Source organism: Scardinius erythrophthalmus (assembly GCF_964197995.2).
Source record: "Scardinius erythrophthalmus genome assembly, chromosome: 18".
Classification (NCBI taxonomy): domain Eukaryota; kingdom Metazoa; phylum Chordata; class Actinopteri; order Cypriniformes; family Leuciscidae; genus Scardinius; species Scardinius erythrophthalmus.
Window position 1 is genome coordinate 19,282,833 of NC_138238.1, and position 21,541 is coordinate 19,304,373.

The following is a 21,541-nucleotide window of genomic DNA, read 5'->3' on the forward strand; positions in this document are numbered from 1 at the left end:
TATAAAGCACTTTTCATAAAAGAATCTCAAAGTGCTACAGAGACCATATTAAACTAATTAAAATCAAAAACAAAATAAATTAACTAGTGCTAAAATATAAAGGCTGAAAACTACTAAAATATAGCAGGGCAAAATTAGTAAAGCCTAAGGACAGCTTAAAAACGCCTGCCTGAACAAGAAAGTTTTAAGCTCTTTTTTGAAAGAGTCCACAGACTGGGGTTCTCGCAGATGTTCAGGGAGGGAGTTCCAGATGCGAGGGGCAGCAGTGCAAAAGGCTCGGTCTCCCATGGTGCGAAGTTTTGAGCGTGGCTGATGGAGGCGGTTTGTGTTTTGAGACCGGAGGTTACGGGTGGAAGAGTGAGGGGTAAGGAGATCTTTGAGGTATTGTGGGGCGTTGTTATAGATGCAGAGGTGGGTGATGAGGGCAATCTTGTATTGAATTCTTGAGGTTATGGGAAGCCAGTGAAGATTCTAAAGAATGGGGGTGATGTGTTCATATTTGCGGGTTTTCATAAGAGTTCGGGCAGCACAGTTCTGAATGAATTGAAGTTTCTGAAGATGTTTATTTGGTATACCGATAAGCAGGCTGTTACAGTAATCCAGCCTGGATGAAATTAAGGCGTGGACCAGTTTTTCTGCGTCAGAAAAAGTGAGGAAGGGGCGGAGTTTAGAAATGTTTTTGATATGAAAAAAGCAGGTTTTGCAAAGATGTTTGATATGATTTGCAAAGGTCAGTTGTGGGTCCAGCTTAACACCGAGGTTGGTAACAGTAGTTGACAGGGGGATGTCTTGGCCAGAGAATGAGATAGTGGTTATGGGTGATGACTGGACCTGATGAGGGGTGCCGATTTGGATGGCTGTTCAACTGGAGAAAATTATGACTCATCCATGCCCTAACATCCTCCAGGCAGTTAGAGAGGGCTAGAGATGATGGTGAAGAGGAAGCAGAAGCTGTTGAGGGAGCAGATAATGCTGGAAGGACCGGTGTGGAGCATAAGTTTGAGTCGGTTCGCAGGTATAACTGAGTGTCATCAGCATAGCAGTGAAAGGAGATGCCATGACGGCTGATGACACGACCCAGTGGCAACATATATAAAATGAAAAGTAGGGGCCCTAGGATAGATCCTTGGGGGACACCACAAGTGACAGGAGCTGTACGGGACCAAGCAGATCCCAGGTTGATGTACTCTGTCCTGTCAGTGAGATAAGAGGTGAACCAGTCCAGTGTGGAGTGACAGAGTCCAATGTCGGTATGAAGACGGCTTAGGAGGATATGGTGGTCGATGGTATCAAAGGCCGCTGAAAGGTCAAGGAGAATAAGCAGAGAGGGTGATCCAGAATCTGCAGAAATTAGAAGGTCGTTAGTTACCCTCAACAGCGCTGTCTCTGAACTATGGGCGGTACGAAAACCAGATCGGAATGTTTCAAACAGTGAATGACGTTGTAGATGTTCTTGTAACTGTGCAGCAACAGCTTTTTCAAGCACCTTGGACAGAAACGGAAGATGTGAAATGGGTCGATAGTTAGAGAGGCATTCTGGATTGAGGTTGGGTTTCTTCAGAAGAGGTTTGATTACGGCAGTTTTAAGTGGGGGTGGGACATAACCAGAGTTTAATGAATGGTTTATTATTTGTGTGATGAGAGGACTAATGGCCGTTATGTTTGATTTGATGAGCGCAGTAGGGAAGGGGTCCAAGGGAGAGGTGGAAGGCTTCATTTTTTTTGATGAGACCCTCAACTTCGGTCTGTGTGACTCTAGTGAAAATACTGAAAAGAGAGGGTTGAGGGCCGGCAGATGGCACTGATGGAGCTGGGAAGCCAGAAAGCTGAGACCGAATGGAGTTGATCTTGTCTTTAAAAAATTCAAGAAACCTATTGCAGAGTTCTACTGTGGGTTCGGTATGAATTTGGTTTTTGGGATTTAGTAGATGATTTATTGTTGAAAAAAGCTGTTTGGAATTTCCTGGATTGTTATTGATAATGTCAGAGTAGTAGATAGACCGGGCTTGTTTAAGGGCTGCTGCGTAGGCCTTCTGATGCTGTTTGTAGGCCAGCTTGTGTACCACCAGGCCAGATGATTTGACACGCCTCTCAATGGCACGGCCACCAGCCTTCATCTTGCGCAGTTCATCCGTGAACCAGGGGGCCGAACGGGAGAAAGACACAGTTCTTGTTTTGAGGGGAGCATGTGTATCCAGAAGGCAGTGAAGAGAATCATTGTAGTGTTCAACTGATTTGTTGACAGATGAATGGGTGAATGAGGCCATCAATTGGAGATCAGAGTAGAGGATGGCAGGGTTGATATTTTTTATATTGCGAAAATTAATATCACGCTTAGGCTTAGGGAGTGGTGACGGGCAAGAAATGTCCATTGAAATGATGCTGTGATCAGAGACGCCCAGGTCATATACCAACAGATTTTTGATGAAAGGAGAGTCAGAAATAACCAGATCTAAAGTGCGCCCCCTGGTGTGAGTAGGAGCATCAACATGCTGTGTAAGATCGAGACAGTCCAATACATTTAGAAATTCAGCTGCCAGCGGGGAGGAGGGATTTTCAATATGAATGTTCATATCGCCAAGTATAATGTTATTGGATGATAGAGAGCAGAAGGAAGTGAAGAGGTCCTGAATCTCAGCAATAAAGGATGGGTGAGGTTTGGGTGGCCGGTAAATCAGTACTGCATTTATCTTGGAGGGGGGTTTTGATTTAAAAGCCAGATATTCAAAAGAGAACACATCAGGGAGAGACAGAAGAGAAAGCTTGAGACTGTCGCGGTAGATTACTGCCAGGCCACCACCACGACCAGTGCAGCGAGCCCTGTGCCATGTAACTGTATCCAGTGGGACAAGCTTCATTTAAGGATGAAAAAACATCAGGTTTATGCCAGGTCTCAGTGAGGCACATCAGGTCAATATCTTTCTCAAGAATGTGATCATGTATCAGGCTTTTGGTCACGGTCTCTCCGAGGATAGACTGTAGGCATACAGCGAAGGTGATCGGGGATATCCACCAGCACCAGTGTTTGCTGGTTGAGCAGGGGGCGATCAGATGGCAACAGGGTCTCTGACCAAGCCCTGAGGTCGAGGAGGGTTTGGCGATCATATGCCAGCAAAGCAGATACATATCGGAAGGCAAACAATAATAGGAGCAAAACAGTCTCGACAGCAAAAGAACGAGGCGGACGGCTAGCCAGCACGGGCGCCATCATCCATCATCATCCATCATCCAATCAATATGTTGTATATATATATATATATATATATATAAAGTCTGATCATTCCAGGAAAGAAATACTGAAGTAGAAAAAAATAGAAGCAGAAGTAGTCATGTGACAGAAGAATGATTTACTACCCGGGTATTTCACTCAAGGTATCCGAAGTGTATGGTGTGTTGGATTCTCTTATCTGTTTGATGACAGATTAAGGATACTGAGGTCGCTCCAGAGAAAGATGCGTTGTGACATCAACTCAGCACTGTTGGCTCGCCGTTCACTCGTCCACGGTCAACTCAAGAAGTACACATCAACATGGAAACAAGAAGAAGAAAAAACCAACCTGCATAATACAGAGAGATTGTCACTTCACATTCACTTCATCTGAATTGACAACAGATATAAATCATATGAAATTTCAGATCTTTCGCTTTTCTTTCTTCAACTGCATATTAACTCATTAACTTGTTTTACAAAGAAAATCCTGGGAGAATATATCCACTTAATCAACAGAGCAATGTCTGACATATTATTGTATGACTCAAACACTAAATGAAACTACAGAATGTCATACGTATTCATCAAATCACATACTCTGATTCTTTTACAACAATATATCCCCAGAGTTAATTAACAATATCAAACTATCATCAAATGGCTCTGTTTACACGAACCAATGCACATTAATTAGTATGTGACGCAGTTGATTTTAACATCACATTGGATTCAACTCCGATTGGTTTAATGACAAAACTATCCTTTATCTCTTCGTCAACTCTATATTATAAACTCTATATTATTCTGCGGACATCACTTAGACAGCAAGCCATTGAGTGACTATAGTCTGCTACGTGTCTCGTCACTCCGGTGAAGGGGGCCAGAGCAAATTACAGTGTCTTACATCGTACTGGCAAGTTCACACACCCCTTTAATGTTATTTTAGTGATCTCAGACTTTCGAAGTCGGACATAATTAGTGCCGACGTGAATAACAATATTAAAGTATTTACGAATAAGCATTTTTAAATTTGCTTTGATTTCAGGTGCTCAAGATTCCGGCAAACATGTGACTATGGTGACTGGTGTCTCTATTTTCACATTCCGTACAATAGAACAAGGCAAACAAGGATTTATTTATAAAGAAAAGGGAAAGCTGTTCCTTGACATGGAGAGTAATGCAGAGACTTCAGCCAATGATGAAAATCATGAATTCCTCAGTAATCTTTGTCAATTATATAATTAATGATTTAAAAACAATAGTCCTCATTTGCATAGGCTCATTAAGTGTGCAAGAAAACGGGTGCATAAGGAGTCCCTGCAGCTGGGAAAAAAATGTTTTGGCCTAGAACAAATTTTTGTACAATTACAGTAAAATTACGTGGTGGAGGGGTTTGAGTACCCGAATGACCCTAGGAGCTATGTTGTCTGGGGCTATATGCCCCTGGTAGGGTCTCCCAAGGCAAACAGGTCCTAGGTGACGGGTCAGACTAAGAGCGGTTCAAAAACCCTTATGATGCAAAAAAAAAAAAACGAGGACCGTGACGTCGCCCGGTATAGCGCAGCCGGGGCCCCACCCTGGAGCCAGGCCCGGGGTTGGGGCTTGTATGCGAGCGCCTGGTGGTCGGGTCTCCCCCCATGGGGTCCGGCTGGGCTCAGCCTGAAGGAGCGACGTGGGGCCACCCTCCCGTGGACCCACCACCTGCAAGAAGGACCGTAAGGGGCCGGTGCTAAGTGGATCGGGCGGCAGTCGAAGGCGGGGGCCTAGACAACCCGATCCCTGGACGCGGAATCTAGCTCTAGGGACATGGAATGTCACCTCTCTGGCGGGGAAGGAGCCTGAGGTTGTGCGTGAGGTTCAGAGATTCCGACTAGAGATAGTTGGGATCACCTCTACGCACGGCTTGGGCTCTGGAACCACACTCCTCGAGAGAGGATGGACTCTTCACCACTCTGGAGTTGCCCATGGTGAGAGGCGGCGGGCTGGTGTGGGTTTGCTTATAGCCCCCCAGCTCAGCTGCCATGTGTTGGAGTTCACCCCGGTGAACGAGAGGGTCGCTTCCCTGCGCCTTCGGGTCGGGGATAGGTCTCTCACTGTCGTTTGTGCCTATGGGCCGAACGGCAGTGTAGAGTACCCGGCCTTCTTGGAGTCTCTGGGAGGGGTGCTGGAAAGTGCTCCGACTGGGGACTCCATCGTTCTACTGGGGGACTTCAACGCCCACGTGGGCAGCGACAGTGACACCTGGAGGGGCGTGATTGGGAGGAACGGCCCCCCTGATCTGAACCCGAGTGGTGTTCTATTATTGGACTTCTGTGCTAGTTACAGCTTGTCCATAACAAACACCATGTTCAAGCATAAGGGTGTCCATCAGTGCACACGGCACCAGGACACCCTAGGCCGGAGGTCGATGATCGACTTTGTGGTCGTTTCATCCGACCTCCGGCCGTATGTCTTGGACACTCGGGTGAAGAGAGGGGCGGAGCTGTCAACTGATCACCACCTGGTGGTGAGTTGGATCCGATGGCAGGGGAGGAAGCTGGACAGACTCGGCAGACCCAAACGTACTGTGAGGGTCTGTTGGGAACGTTTGGCCGAATCTCCTGTCAGAGAGATCTTTAACTCCCACCTCCAGCAGAGCTTCGACCAAATCCCGAGGGAGTCTGGAGATATTGAGTCCGAGTGGACCATGTTCTCCACCTCCATTGTCAACGCGGCCACTCGGAGCTGTGGCCGTATGGTCTCCGGTGCCTGTCGAGGCGGCAATCCCCGAACCCGGTGGTGGACACCGGAAGTAAGGGATGCCGTCAAGCTGAAGAAGGAGTCCTATCGGGCCTGGCTGGCTTGTGGGACTCCTGAGGCAGCTGATGGGTACCGACGGGCCAAGCGGACTGCAGCCCGGGTGGTTGTGGAGGCAAAAACTCGGGCCTGGGAGGAGTTTGGTGAGGCCATGGAGAAGGACTATCGGTCGGCCTCGAAGAGATTCTGGCAAACCGTCCGGCGCCTCAGGAGGGGGAAGCAGTGCCCTACCAATGCTGTTTACAGTGGAGGTGGGCAGCTGTTGACCTCGACTGGGGATATCACCGGACGGTGGAAGGAATACTTTGAGGATCTCCTCAATCCCGCCGTCACGTCTTCCATTGAGGAAGCAGAGGCTGAGGGCTCGTAGGCGGACTCGTCCATCACCCAAGCTGAAGTCACCGAGGTAGTCAAGAAACTCCTCAGTGGCAAGGCACCGGGGGTGGATGAGATCCGCCCTGACTACCTCAAGCCTCTGGATGTTGTGGGGCTGTCTTGGCTGACACGCCTCTGCAGCATTGCGTGGCGGTCGGGGACAGTGCCTTTGGACTGGCAGACCGGGGTGGTGGTCCCTCTTTTCAAGAAGGGGGACCGGAGGGTGTGCTCAAACTATAGGGGGATCACACTTCTCAGCCTCCCTGGGAAAGTCTATGCCAGGGTACTGGAGAGGAGAATCCGGCCGATAGTAGAACCTCGGATTCAGGAGGAACAGTGTGGTTTTCGTCCCGGTCGTGGAACACTGGACCAGCTCTATACCCTCTACAGGGTGCTGGAGGGATCATGGGAGTTTGCCCAACCAATCCACATGTGCTTTGTGGATTTGGAGAAGGCATTCGACTGTGTCCCTCGCGGCATCTTGTGGAGGGTGCTCTGGGAGTATGGGGTTCGGGGCCCTTTGCTAAGGGCTATCCGGTCCCTGTACGACCGGAGCAGGAGCTTGGTTCGCATTGCCGGCAGTAAGTCAGACTTGTTCCCGGTGCATGTTGGACTCCGGCAGGGCTGCCCTTTGTCGCCGGTTCTGTTCATAATTTTTATGGACAGAATTTCTAGGCGCAGCCAGGGGCCGGAGGGGGTCAGGTTTGGGGACCACACGATTTCATCTCTGCTCTTTGCGGATGATGTTGTCGTGCTGGCCTCATCAACCAGGACCTCCAGCATGCACTGGGACGGTTTGCAGCCGAGTGTGAAGCGGCTGGGATGAGAATCAGCACCTCCAAATCCGAGGCCATGGTTCTCAGTCGGAAAAGGGTGGTTTGCCCGCTTCAGGTTGGTGGAGAGCTCCTGCCTCAAGTGGAGGAGTTCAAGTATCTTGGAGTCTTGTTCACGAGTGAGGGAAGGATGGAACGGGAGATTGACAGGCGGATCGGTGCAGCTTCTGCAGTAATGCGGTCCCTGTACCGGTCTGTCGTGGTGAAGAAGGAGCTGAGCCGCAAGGCGAAGCTCTCGATTTACCGGTCAATCTACGTTCCTACTCTCACCTATGGTCATGAGCTGTGGGTCATGACCGAAAGGACAAGATCCCGGATACAAGCGGCCGAAATGAGCTTTCTCCGCAGGGTGGCTGGGCGATCCCTTAGAGATAGGATGAGAAGCTCGGTCACTCAGGAGGAGCTCAGAGTAGAGCCGCTGCTCCTCCACATCGAGAGGGGTCAGTTGAGGTGGCTCGGGCATCTTTTCCGGATGCCTCCTGGACGCCTTCCCGGGAAGGTGTTCCGGGCATGTCCCACTGGGAGGAGACCCCGGGGAAGACCTAGGACACGCTGGAGAGACTATGTCTCCCAGCTGGCCTGGGAACGCCTCGGTGTCCCCCCGGAAGAGCTGGAGGAAGTGTCTAGGGAGAGGGAAGTCTGGGCATCCCTGCTTAGACTGCTGCCCCCGCGACCCGGTCCCGGATAAGCGGTAGAAGATGGATGGATGGATGGAATACAGTAAAATTATTTTTAGTGAGCAATTATTGACGAATCATAAATGGTAAATGGACTGCATTTATATAGCGCTTTCACAGTCCTATGGCCACCAAAGTGCTTTACATAGCCTCACATTCACCTATTCACTCACTCATTCATACACCGACGGCAGTGTCAGCCATGCAAGGCACCATCCAGCTCGTCGGGAGCAGCTGGGGTCTTGCTCATGGACACCTCGATACTTGGTCAAGTGGAACCGGGGATTGAACCACCAACCTTTCGGTTTGTAGACAACCTACATGAACCACTGAACCACTGCCGCCCCATAATTTTGATGTGAAAATGTTTGTATGTTGTATGGACAAGATCATGATCATGTATGTCATGTTTATGGACTTTCAGTTGGTTGTCATGAGTTCTCTTTGTTTTTAGTTTGTCTGTCTTGACCTGATTTCCCAGTTTGTTTTATTAGTCATTTCGTTCACCCGTTGTCATTTAATAAGCTATTTTCCCTGGTGTACACATACTTCCTGTTTGGTTCAGTTCAATATCGGTCATTGTCAATGTTAGTTGTGTTTGTTAATGGCTACCTTCCTGAGTATTCGAGTTTGACTATTTTGCAAGATATCCTGTTTCAAGTATCTTTGGATTCTAAGACCCGTGACACAGACATTATACATTTTTAAAACCTGTATTTCTTTGAGAAATAAAAACACTGCTTTTTGTGTGCATTGTGTGTTAAGAAAATTGTTTTTACCAGTAACTAATATCAATTGTGAGATGATGCAAGCCACACTTTATACTCTTGAAAATTAACAATGGAACATTACCAATATATTTCTTTATGGTTTTATATAGTCTAATTTTTTTAACCCAATGAAATCGATGAAATTCACTATTACTAAACCATTACTAAACATTTAGTTCAGACTGTTGACATTAAGTTCTAAAGGTTATAAATTAGTCCCATGCCTTCAGTCTCTTGCATAAGTCTCAATAAACTCATTTGTTATCCAAAGAAACGTTGAAGAACTGCTTAGTTGTAACAAACTCATGATCATAAAAAAGGCATTGCTGAATAAAAATATCAGACCTTTACAAACCATTCGCAGAACAGGGGCAAATGTACTACCCTTGATATCTGAATTATACAGCAGCTAAGACTGTCCAGATATCTAGGGTTCAGCACTGTCCTCTACTGACTTAAATAACGTACTACAACTGGAGCTTCAAGTATAATAAACTACATTTGTAATTCCATGTCCACAGAAAACAGAAAAAAAATGTCCACAAGAAAAACTCACTGAATACTGACACATTATTATAAAATATGAGACACAAAGAAAATAGATAAAATGTAAGTCTTGTGTTGTAACCACTGATCTAGTCATTCTATATAGATCAGTGGTTGTAACCCATTTTCTTTAAAGCATGCAACTGTACATGAGAATAAATGCTTTTGAACAAAAAGTCAACAAAAGGCATGAGAAATGTTTTATACACAAACAATTATTTTCTCAATTAAACATTATTAAAGACTCTATATATCTAACAGTATTTCATAAAATTGATTAAACAAAGAAATAGACATTTAAAAAAAAATACAAATTGTTATTCCAACGCTATGAAGTTGCTGGTATAATTTTCATCAAGTCTTTATTTTTAGAACTATAATAGTCCACTTGTTTGCCTTCGCATGACACCAATTTTGGGTCTTTGCTCAGGCTGTTCTTTCGGTTTCTCCGGCAATGCCGAATGACGGCAACTGAGAACAGCAGGAGAGAGCTTGCGATCAGGGCGAACCCACTCAAAAAGAATGTCGCCGTGTAAGTCCCTGTGGTGTCAACCAACCAACCTATATAACAACAACAACAACAACAACAACAAAAAAAAATCACATGATTACCTCACAGCTTTTTTTAAAGTAACATTTATCCAACCAAGAAAATAACTGTTTTTAATATGGTGAATTGAACAGTTTTGTTGGGTAACATGTCTCTGTACATTAACAGTTTACCACTTATTGGTCTATTTAAATTGGGCACGTCATTACAAAGCGACAATTGTGGTTAATGTTTTTTCTTTATAATTCCAGGTAGTTTTTAACCTATCAAAATAAAATAATTTGAGGCCTTTACCTCCAATGGGTGGGCTGACCAGATAGGGAAGAGCGTGGAGGAAGTACACAACCCCGAGAGCTGAAGAGAGGTATGTTGTCCCTACAACATCTGATGTTACCACAGGAATAAGGGCAACATAGGCTCCATCAAAGTACCCATAGAGCACAGAGAAGGGTACCAGCAAGACAAATGTGCGTAAAAGGGGGATAAAAAGACAACATAGTCCCTCCATTCCCACAGCAAACATGTAGCATATATTCCTGTACTTCTTTAGACACCTGGGAGAGATACAGAAAGGGTTAGTCAGCATGATCTGGGGCCGGTTGCATAAACATAGCCATTATGTTAAGACAGTGTGTTAAGTTCTAGTATAACCCACTAGCAGTTAGTAATGGGCAGTCAGTCCTAGTTTTAGGTATCAAATTAGGCTAATCTACGTTTTTATGTTACTGATTTAAAAACCTATAAACAGTCTTAAAGAAAAAATTTGTATGTCTAACTTGTAAGACTAGTCTTAAAAGTTTATGCAACCATCCCCATAAGCAAACGATCAAAATTCTGTTTGGTTTCCTAAAACCTGAGGGTGTTTTTACACAACTGTTTACACCATTTAAAAAGGTGTCCTTGAATACATGTATACACATCTTAAACATTATTATTAATCTTTTAAAAGTTTTAAATATATATATATTTTTTTTTTCTTTTTTTTTTTTTACAAATATGTATTGTTATTTTAATTTATAATTCATAATTCATTAAAAGTTTTTGGGGAGTCACACAACATTACATTTTACAACCTGATATTTTAAGACACTTATTTACATAATCATGAGGGTCTGCAGGGGTCTTCTCTATGACATAATTTCCTGTTTTGTTTTCATTTCTGCTTGTTGGTCGTACCACATGACTTTGATTAGGCAATTAAACGTTTTTCAAATACAAAAAAGAAGTGAAGCTTTTTTGTTAACTTTTTTTAAATAAATAATAATAAACGATGATGCTAAACTACTAGGCTTATGACCCCCAAGAATTTAATTAACCTTTTGAGGTCTGGACAAAAAAATAGTGTCATGCCATTGACCCAGTTGCTTATTGGTTAACAAAATCGGTTCTTAGAAAAAAACTGATAATTACATCTGAAGAAAAGAAAAACAAACATTTGCCTTAGTCAATAAATTACCTATTCCTGTTTTTGACTAATGCAATATTAACACAGTTCACAAAACAACATACCTCATGTCAGTGAGCCAGCCAAATGTGATGTTGCCAACGATGTCAATGACCCCTAGTATGGACATCAGGAACGCAGCATGCTGATGACCGACACCTACATCCAGCGCGTAGGGCACTAGGTACACAAATGGAAGACTGCACCCACTGGCCAGCAGCAGGAAGGAGCCAGACAACACCATGAAGTCAGGCATAAGGAGGAAGTGGTATTCTTGCATGGATTGAAGGCAGCGTTGTTTAGCATTCACTTCTAATTTATCGCCTGCAGCATTCCCCATATGTACGCCATTTACCGCAGGCGACTTAATGCTATACCCACACTCTGAGTCCACTGGAAGAGGACAGGCCTCCTCTTCCTTTAGAATGATGGGCCGTAACAGAGCTCCACATACACACAGGTTAGACACAAAGCCCCCTAAAATGAGGAGGGCTCCACGCCATGAATAGTGTTCGATTAGAAGCTGCACTACTGGGGCCAGGATGAAGGTCCCGATGCCACTGCCAGACATGGCAATGCCATAGGCCAAAGCCTTCCTTTCACAGAAATAGATCCCGACCATGGCGATGGCTGGAGTATAGCAAAGGGCAAAGCCAAGCCCTAAAAAAAAGAAGGATATAAAATAAAACCGTAAACATGCTGAACTTGCAACATTCTAAGTGCCGCACATGGGTCTGTAAATCAATGTTTTAGGGATCTTGGGGCTCTTACCAGTTACCACTCCCAGTGTAAGGTAAAGATATTCCAGACTGGTGGCGAAGGAGCTGAGGACTAATCCTATTGAGGCCAGGAATCCTCCTAGTATTACAGCTACACGGCATGACAACTGATTCCCAATCAGGCTTCCGAGTGGAGCTGCAAAAGTAACGTGAATAAATGTTGTGCTCATACTGAACAATATGTTCGAAATAATAAAAGTCATATTTAAATAATATTTATTGTAAGCAGGGTTTCCATCCACAGCCACTACTTTGAAAACATTACTGTCATTCCGTGTCCCCGGCTCATTTTTTGTCTGGTGAAAGAAATATATAAATGAAGAAGAAAGCCAAAATATTAAATGTCATGAATGTATATTTACTGAGTAATTCACGATTTTGTAGAGGGGGGTCAAAATTACAATCTTCATCTGAGATTTGGAGCCAAATTATAGGGGTGTAAAAATGACTTTAGAAAGATGGCAGCATCATTATTTTATTTTTTACACATAGATTAGTAGGTCTATTAGTAAAATCTGTTGACTTTAGCCATCTTTTTTGCATTACAGTATATGCCAACAGTGACAGTTCAAAAAATGGCAAAAAGCACTTCTTGTGTTTTTTGCCTCAGGATTGCATGCCTGTGACTCAAGAAGTATTAAAGACGTATTAATATCCTTTTAGATTCTGGTTCTTTAAAAACTTTCCTTTTGGTAACTTCACTTTAAAGACTGTCGATGGTTCAATCCCAGAGATATGGACATGTTAATGTGGCTTTTATTTTTTACTTTTATTCAGCAAGGATGCATTAAATTGTTCAAAAGTAAAGAGACTTATTCATACAAAAAATGCTGTTGTTTTGAACTTTTATTCATCAAAAAATTCTGAAAAAAAGGTTTCTACAAAAATATTAAGCACCACCACTGTTTTCGACATTGCTTATAATAAGAAATGTTTCTTGAGCACGAAAACAGCATATTAGAATAAATTCTGAAGGATCATGGGACAATGAATACTGGAGTAGGGGAGAGCCGGGACAGTTGAAACACTTTTCAGATAAATGTCGTTTTCTAAGATAAGGTTACAGATAGATTTTTTATTTTTTGGTGATTAACAACTCACATATGTGTTCTCTTAGTATCATGTGTTATTCGGTACAAATATAGAATGATTTAAGTAAAATATGACTTTGAACGGGAGTTGTGCTTTGTTTCAATCGTCCCGCCTGTGCGGGACGGTTGAAACACAGGGGTGGGACGGATGAAACATGACAGTTTAAATGGCAACTATTCATCTAATGTTTTTTTTTGTGAACAACACCTGACAAGTAACTTATGTACATATTGTTACAAACATATTCTGTAATTTATTTTCATTTAAAGGTTCATATTAACCATTTTTGTTCTGTCGCCCAATAAAAAATAGGCGATAAGCCTATGCGCATTTTGTAATCTTTCTAACAGGCTATTTTGACGAAGACAGACAAATCAGTTTACAATTAATTTTCTTACATTTCTTCCTTGAGTCATATTGAGTGTTTGCTAGTTGAATAGCCTGTTATTATGAAGAAAACGAGGTCAGCCAGACGACGATAAATGAAATTTATTGAATATTGAAGATTGGACAATTGATGATTATTACAGAGATAGCATGTGTTGCGTAATTGAAAATTAATTTGCATTAAAAGAAACACAAGTCTAGAAACAGTATATGAATCTATGAACAGTATAGGCTATGACCAGGTTTAACGGGCAGGACGCGCGGGCGGGACGGTTGTAACACTGTTTCAACCGTCCCGACAGTGCGTCCTGTCATTTAAACCTCTTTTGCTCTTAAAGGGGTGGTAAAACACCTTTTTTCGAAGGCTTGATCGTGTTTGTGGGGTGCACTGTAACATGTGTTCATGCTTCGTTTTTTAAAATTCGCATTATTTTTCACATATTTAACCATTATTCTACACTGCTCTGTCCCTCCTTGTGAAAACGGTCGGATGATTTCCTGGTTCTAAGAAGCCCCGCCCTCAAAAATACGCAATGGGCTCAGATTGGTTTGCTGGACCACTGTGTTGTGATTCGCTAACCGCCAAGTGCACGTTGTTTCGGAAACGCCCCTTACCCTCACCGGTAGTTTGTGCTTCAGTAAACAACGGCGTTAATATTCCCATACCAGTTTGAGCCCGAATCAGACCCAGAGAATGTTAGTTGAGAGGATCGAGCAGAACCTGTTCAAGAACGGCTGTTAAAGGACGTTTCAGAAAGGTATGTTTTTTTTTTTAAGACTGCAGATCTATTGTGATCGCTATATGACACTGTTACTTTTGTATATTTAAAACGATTGTAGCTAAATATCTGTCGCCGGAACTATTAACCCAATACGAACACTAAACATCGGCTTTATAACAGTAGCCAAATCAAACACAAACCATGTTTAGCATGCCTGTAGATAAACAATACATAAAAGCTATAATCAAAGAATAATTTACAGTGATCACATAAACGACAACAACCACGAACATTCAAAGTTCGCTGCGCTGGTGATATTAAACAGAAGTTTGTATGTGTTTGTCGGATAAGTATGAATTAACGTTAGCATTTAACAAACTGGTTTGTGGAGACAAACAGCGTTGTCCTTCGTTTACTTGCTTGCTACGATGTACAATTAACAATACAAACTATTACAGGAAAACTCATCAACGAAAAAATAATACTTACATGTTGTGGCTCGTAAACAACAGCTTCTGTTTTTAAAGTTGGAACTGCTCGATCTTTCAGGACAAGCCGTTGTGTGAATCCTGCATTGTAACTCGTGTAGATTGAGGAAGCTTTCCTCCAGAAAATGTGCAGCACAGAGAGCGACATTTGGATTATAATTATGAGGGACCGAGTTAAAAATAAATTGTAACCGTCCTTAGGAAGACTGAACAAAGTGGACCTGCAATCTGGGTGAAAATAACAGCGTTTCGACGGCATAGCGGCAACGGCACTCTACTACCACAACAACTCTTCTCCAAAGCAACATAAAATGGCATCGCCCCCTCTATGTATTGTGTTCCCAGAGGAGGGGTTTATGTAAATATTGGGCTTAGTGATGTCAGCAAGCCCACAGGAATGTCGTGTAGTCCCTATTGGCCGTTTCTGTAGTTCTTAGAAATTGAATTCTTTAAAAGCAAATATCTCCCTTTGCTTTAAACTTTGAACGTTGTAACTTTGCAGATGTTGTTTATGCTCAAACAGCAACATTACACACTAACTAAAGTTAGAAAAGTGAAATCGTGTTTTACCACCCCTTTAAACTAAAAAACTCTGATATTGCCCACTTAAGGGTGTGTTGCAGTACTAATACACCTGCCGTATTATCATTACAATGGCACATGAAACAATAAATCCAACTTGTCAGTCCAAAAAAAGTACCGCACGAAAGAATTCACTCACCACATTCAAAAACAGCTTTGCGGCTTTAACTCCAAAACGACACGACGTAAAGAAGAAATGTTTTCGCGGGTATGTTAGGCATTGCGTGCTGTACGTGCTGACGAAATTTGACGTACATGACGTGAGTGGTTTTCAAGAAAATCTCAGTGTTTCATCCGTCCCGCGTTTCAATCGTCCCGCCTCTCCCCTACCTGCAACTGAAACCTCAAACTTTTGAACAGTAGTGTTTTTTTGAACAAATTTTGAAATATTACAAAATTCGCTCAGATAATTGGTCACTACTATCGCTATTATTAAGCTGCTCTCTCTCTCCTATTACATGACAACATACAGTATTACGACATACTGTTTATGATTTACAAACTATGTCCTTCCACAGACCCTTGACAAAAACAAATCAGCCTTGTGATAAAAGAGAACATGTCAGCCAAACATGAAATTGGAAAGCTTTATGTAATAACAGCATTTCTTACGTCTTTTGTTTACTAGTCAGCAGCCTTAAGAAGGCCTTTCCTTTGCAATGTAATTCTTAAGATTGCTGCACTGTCAACAGCAGACAGCGCCGGGTGTATAGGAAAGCAAACAGGCCTGTTTTTTTGGGTCAAACTTGCGACACTGGCGTGTCCTCTCAAGATGTTCTCTGTGTGTTGCTGACTTCAAGAGAACGTTTTGAGCCTCCCACAGGCTGCAGGTCTTGCTTAGTTTCTTATGTAACAGTATTGTCTCAGATGTGCAAAAACTTTCTCACTGAGTTCTGCAGATGGAAACCCTATTTTAGACCAGCCAATGATGATGATTGTGATGCGCTAATGTGTGATGGTTTTAGTGTCAAGTATGACGTTTCCTTACCACACAGCATGGTTGTGCAGTCCACTAATGAATGAATCCATGCCGTCCCAGAGTAATCTCTTCCAAAGTGCATCTGAAACTCAACAAAGAATATAGAGATGCATCTGGAAAAGAGAAAAAGACAAAACAACTCTGATCAGACAGAACACACACAAGTTTGAGGTCTTTAAAGGACCATATTGTGACACTTCAGACTAACAACACACTTTAAAGTCCAGTGCCATTCACAACCAGTTACTATGAACAGCCGTGCAGATCGTGGGTGTCTGGATATGAAAGGCTGAGATGGGGTAATGAGGCACAAGCCTCTGCAGTGCCTGTTCAGCACCTGAACAAACAAAACTAGATCACCAGGCAGGTCACTCGGGTCAGAGCATTCAGTGTGGTTATGACAGCCAGCAACTCTCACGTCTTCCGCCACTGATACAGACGTGTCTGGCCATCGGCCATTAAAGAAGGAGATGTCCTTCAGGCAACCATTCCACAATTAGTGTGAAAACGCCATTGGCTTGGCCAAGGTGCAGACTCAAAGGGTGAAATCTTACTTTAGGACTAAAGTAAGTCACACATGTGTAACACACACATACTTGAATGATAAGAGCTTTTTAAGGAGTTGAGGGCAGAGAACAGAATATCCATAAGATAAAAAAGTGGTTAAAAAGGCACATTTTCCATCTGAAAACCACTGGCTGCACTTTAAGCTCAAAAAGAGTTTCATCATCTGGTAATCCTCGGGTTGATTATTACCACTTATCTCAGCAGGACTTAAGAAATGGTCAAAAGAATGCTTGTTTCAGAGGTGAGGTCAAATTAACTGCTTTGTTCTTGCCAGCCTGCTTGCAATTTCATCCTAGTAAACGACAAAAGACTTTGCAGACCTGTTCTTCGGGTTCTCATGTTTTACACCTTTACCTGTCAGATGATGTACCTGCACATTTAAATTTATGATGAAATAATTACAGGGTATAAACAGCACAGTCGGTAGAATTCGTTCACCACCCCAGGGGTAACGTCAAAATATTGCTAAATGGAACAGCTCGTCTAAAGCAGTATAAAAGGAAAACTTTACCTCTCACCACATAGTACTGTATATAGAAAAAACTTCGATAGTAGCAACAAATGACACTTACAACAGCACATTACAAAATAAATGTGTTAACCAGTCAAAGCAGTAAAAAACTCTTCTAAGAGGCTAATATGTAAAAACAACACTGTGTTATCTATATCCAAGTGCGAACGCCTGGAAGTTGTTTACAAGTCAGTCAAATGTAACCTGACCTCGAAGGCTGCCGCAGAAACACCAGATAGCGCTTGTCACTTTGTGAACCAATGACTCATTATAGCTAATTCTCAGTGTGAACTAAATATAGCGTTCTGTTGTGCCACATGTACTGTACTATACAAGAGTATGTACTATTTGACAGGTTAAACCCTTTGAGGAACAAATCCTGACATTTTTAAGGGCAGAAGGTTTACGAGACTGTTTGTTCTTATTGTATGTTTGCTTTATATTTGCCTTATGTGTTTATTTTTTTAAAGATTTAAATTCAATATAAATTTTTGGTCACTAAAAAAAGAAAGTTTAAGAGCGACAATATTCATTTTTATTAAGAAACAGGCAGGTTAAAACCTGTGGTTTAATTATAGCTGAAAACAAAACACATATCCCTACTGTATATCAACATGTTCTAGTTCTATTTAGCAACAGCATACACTCTAAAAAAAAAAAGCTTACCTTGTAACAGCTCTTGTGCAAACAGTTACCACAAAGCAGCCAGCCACGATCATCCATCCCCACCCTCCATCCGGAGGAAGAACCCCACCTTTCTTCCTTTCCTGAGCCATGGAGTCTGTCCTTCCCACCGATTTTATTTCCTTCAAACTCCAGAACTCCCAGTCCCAAACACACGCTACACCTCTCTGCCGCCACACTCACTGGTCATGGAATTCCTTCTGCAGATGTGAGGCCCGGTCAGTGAGTCCGCTGAGCGCAAGATGACACACACAGCAAAACAGGCAGGAATAAGTAACAAGCTCAGCTAAAATGATTAACAGGCACAATGGCGATGGGTGATGCACATCTTCTGTTAATACGCAGAAAATGTGACATCTTACAGGTTTGGAGCTGCTTTTTGGTCTTACAGAGAAAAGTGAAATGTTGCATGACTGCATTCATGGGAAGTGTTTCTGAGCCCATTCTAACTGATGGGTTGCCATATTAACTTGAGACCTTGCAGTTTGCTTTCCTGACCCTTCTGACTCTTTTGGCCCAATTGAAAAGCTGATCTATTTTTTTTTAAATGATTTTAAAATAATTTTGACATAGGCCTGGCTCTTTCCCAGACAGCAACATAGTTTACCCAGATCCGGCCCACATCTGGTACGTGTGGAATCCACATGTTTTTGGTGTCTGAAAAAAAAAATAGATGTTGATATACTAGGTACTTTCAATCTATTAAAATCAGTGACACCGGTGTGGAAAATTTGATGCAAACTAGAGCCATTAAGAGCTAAAAACAATAAATTGTGTCATGTGCAATGTGCTTTGTCATACACAATGTACACTGTAAGGATAAGGTGAATCCAGTTGTTTTCCCTTTTTATGCGACTGAACTTGTAGTTTATGAGTCTTCTAGTCTAGATATCAGCCGACTGTGGGAACAGTCCCAATTCCACATTATTTCACTGCAGCATGAAAAACACACGTCAGCTCAATAGATTTCTTTGAAATTAGGCTTGTCTAATTGTGACAACTGATGATTTTAGGGCTTATGCACTCCTCCTCTCCCTCTATTCAAAGTATGCCATGTCAGTATTTAGCTAATTATATGTGTCTGTGTCTCAAATCTGATCTTTGACATGCAAATCCAGTCACATGCTAGGACTTGCAAAGAACCACATTGGTGGATTTAAAGTGGTTCCCTTCAGAAGTTGTCTACAAGAGAGGTGGAAAAAACAACCAATATGGGAGTCACTGGAGAGCATTTTATTTTTAGTTTTTTTTTATTTAGATTTGCATTAATTTCATTTCGCACCTGCAAGTTTTAAAGAACATTTGTCGAACATTTGCCTAATAACTAAATGATCAAATAGGTTAAACCTAAGACAGTTTAGTGTGAGAGTTTTTTATTATTATTATTATTATTTTTTTATCTAAAAGTAATTGCAAATACATTACATCTGGCACACAACATATTATTACATTTTTTTTTTTTTTTTTTTAGGTTTATTCTTGACATTTGTTAACATTTAGCTAAATAACTGTTTGTAAGAATACAACAAATGTTAAAGAAATTAATAATAATAATAATAATGAAAGAAAACTGAGAAAAAGTTTTGTTTTTCTTTGAACAGCTGAATATAAGTTCACAACTGCAACATGACTCGCGTGTTGAAACCAGATGTTTGGAAAAACTTATTAAATGGGGAAATTGAGGCACTTACCATTTTATAAAACAACCGCAGACACGGTCCAAACGGTCCCCATTCAACTCTTTTACAATCACATGAACTGGTCCTCTGACGTTTGAAACTCTTCTGTACATTAATTTAATTGAGTTGGTGCAGCGTTCATCGTCATCCTGCGGCTTCCACCAATGAACAAGTTTGCAGCTGCGGGAACGTCACGGCCACGGCGTTTGAACGTGTTTAAGCGTGCGAGCTGTGAACCTACTTACCTCAGTTTCCACTCCCCCTTACACGTGAAAAGAAAATTATGCAAGTATGCATGGCAGTGTGTCGGATTTCCTACTCTCACTTGAAATACGGGCTGTTTGGGAGTTGCCCCTACTGGTTGTGGGGGAACAACGCCACTGTTTACAAACATGCTCACATACCATTTAATAGGCCTACAGTCTAGTTTTATGTTGCTCAATCAAATTGTTTTGATTACCATTAAATAAAATTCTTCAATAGACACATAAAAGATAAGTCAATGCATTCATCATTGCGGGTGATAAATAAATAAAAATTACCATAAAATTAAAATGGGCAATTCTTATATTTATATGGTAAATTCCACTATTCATTACAAATGATTTATCCTTGCACGTTATTATTTTTTCTTTAATTAAAGTAACTAAACACTAAAACAACTTTTTTTTTTAGTTAATGATCTGTAAGACTGGGGCTTTATTAGTGCTGTTCATTGATTTGAGTAATTTTTTTGACATTTGGGTATAAAGTGTTTTAAAGGGGGGGGGGTGAAACACTCAGTTTCAGTCAATCTCATGTTAATCTTGAGTACCTATAGAGTAGTATTGCATCCTTCATATATATACAAAAAGTCTTTAGTTTTATTATATTTATAAAAGAAAGATAGGCTGTACCGAGTCTTTCCGGAAAAAAACGAGTGGCTGGAGGCCGTGTGGGCGAAGCTAAAGAATCACGAGCGCCGTGTTTACTTGCTGTGTTACGCGCCGATAGCTAACAACACACAGACATTTGAAGCAGTTTTACTCACCGCCAACGCACGACCGTGAACCTTTATCGTTGGGACTGCTCCATCCTTAAGCATTAGACGATCTGCAAATCCGGTGTCGAACTGGGCCTTGTTTATAAAACAATCATCGTCGAAATGCAGGGAACAAACAAGAACACTTGCACAACTCCGTTGATTCTCTGGAAAAACAAACTCCATCCACTGGTCCCTTAACGCTGGGTTCTTTGGGAATCTGTGCAGGGTTGTCTTGCCCTGGCAACCAAAAACACACTTCTTTGGTGACATTGTTTATTTCTTTAAGTCCTGTGACTGCAGCGCAGCCGATGACTTCCCTAAAGCCGAGCACAGCGCTTTGATGGGCGTAACGTTACTGCTTTCGCTCTCTCGCTCTGGTCTACCGGTGCGCGCGCGCCCTTCCGGGAGAAGTGCCCTTAGGAAAAAACTTTCCGAAACTTGTGACAAACCGGAAGGAGTATTTTTGGCACAGAAATACTCCATCAAACGTACAACTTAATTTTTGAAACTTTGTCCATTAGCATGGGAATCCAACTCTTTAACAGTGTAAAAAACTCAGTATGCATGAAATAGCATTTCACTCCCCCTTTAATTCTACAATATACGGTGGTTACTGCAGTTGAATTTTCCTATTGGAAGTTGTGGTGCCCTGTGACGTAAGAGGGTACCAGCTCACCACGCCCTTGGCAGCCCCTCCATAGAGCTGGTAAGTCCCGCCCATCCGTAAAACCCCAAGTGGACCTCTAGATTGAAAAATCGTCAATGCAAGTGAATGGGAGAAAATAATTATTTTCTGGTCCCGTTTGAATTGTGCCATGAATGTGAACATATGTTGTCTGTGAATT

The 21,541-nt window shown here is 42.3% G+C and overlaps 1 protein-coding gene across 1 annotated transcript; it reads right to left on the minus strand.

Moving 5' to 3' along the window:
- Positions 1 to 9,145: 9,145 nt before the first annotated feature.
- slc16a12b (solute carrier family 16 member 12b) lies at positions 9,146 to 18,224 on the minus strand. Its single transcript, XM_081393447.1, has 6 exons — positions 17,976 to 18,224; positions 16,241 to 16,344; positions 11,974 to 12,117; positions 11,268 to 11,862; positions 10,053 to 10,312; positions 9,146 to 9,769 (listed from the first exon to the last, which is right to left on the minus strand). The coding sequence occupies exons 1-6, from the start codon at positions 18,083 to 18,085 to the stop codon at positions 9,537 to 9,539; spliced, it is 1,446 nt and encodes a 481-aa protein (XP_081249573.1). The 5' UTR covers positions 18,086 to 18,224; the 3' UTR covers positions 9,146 to 9,536.
- Between the last annotated feature and the right edge of the window lie 3,317 nt (positions 18,225 to 21,541).

Bases quoted from the DNA above. Each gene is read 5' to 3' on its own strand.
- slc16a12b (XM_081393447.1), bottom strand. From the start codon at position 18,085: ATGGCTCAGGAAAGGAAGAAAGGTGGGGTTCTTCCTCCGGATGGAGGG. The intron at 16,345-17,975 runs GTAAGCTTTTTT...TCTCTTTTCCAG, and splicing joins TGCACAAGAGCTGTTACAAG to ATGCATCTCTATATTCTTTG. The intron at 9,770-10,052 runs GTAAAGGCCTCA...GTTGTTATATAG, and splicing joins GGTCAGCCCACCCATTGGAG to GTTGGTTGGTTGACACCACA.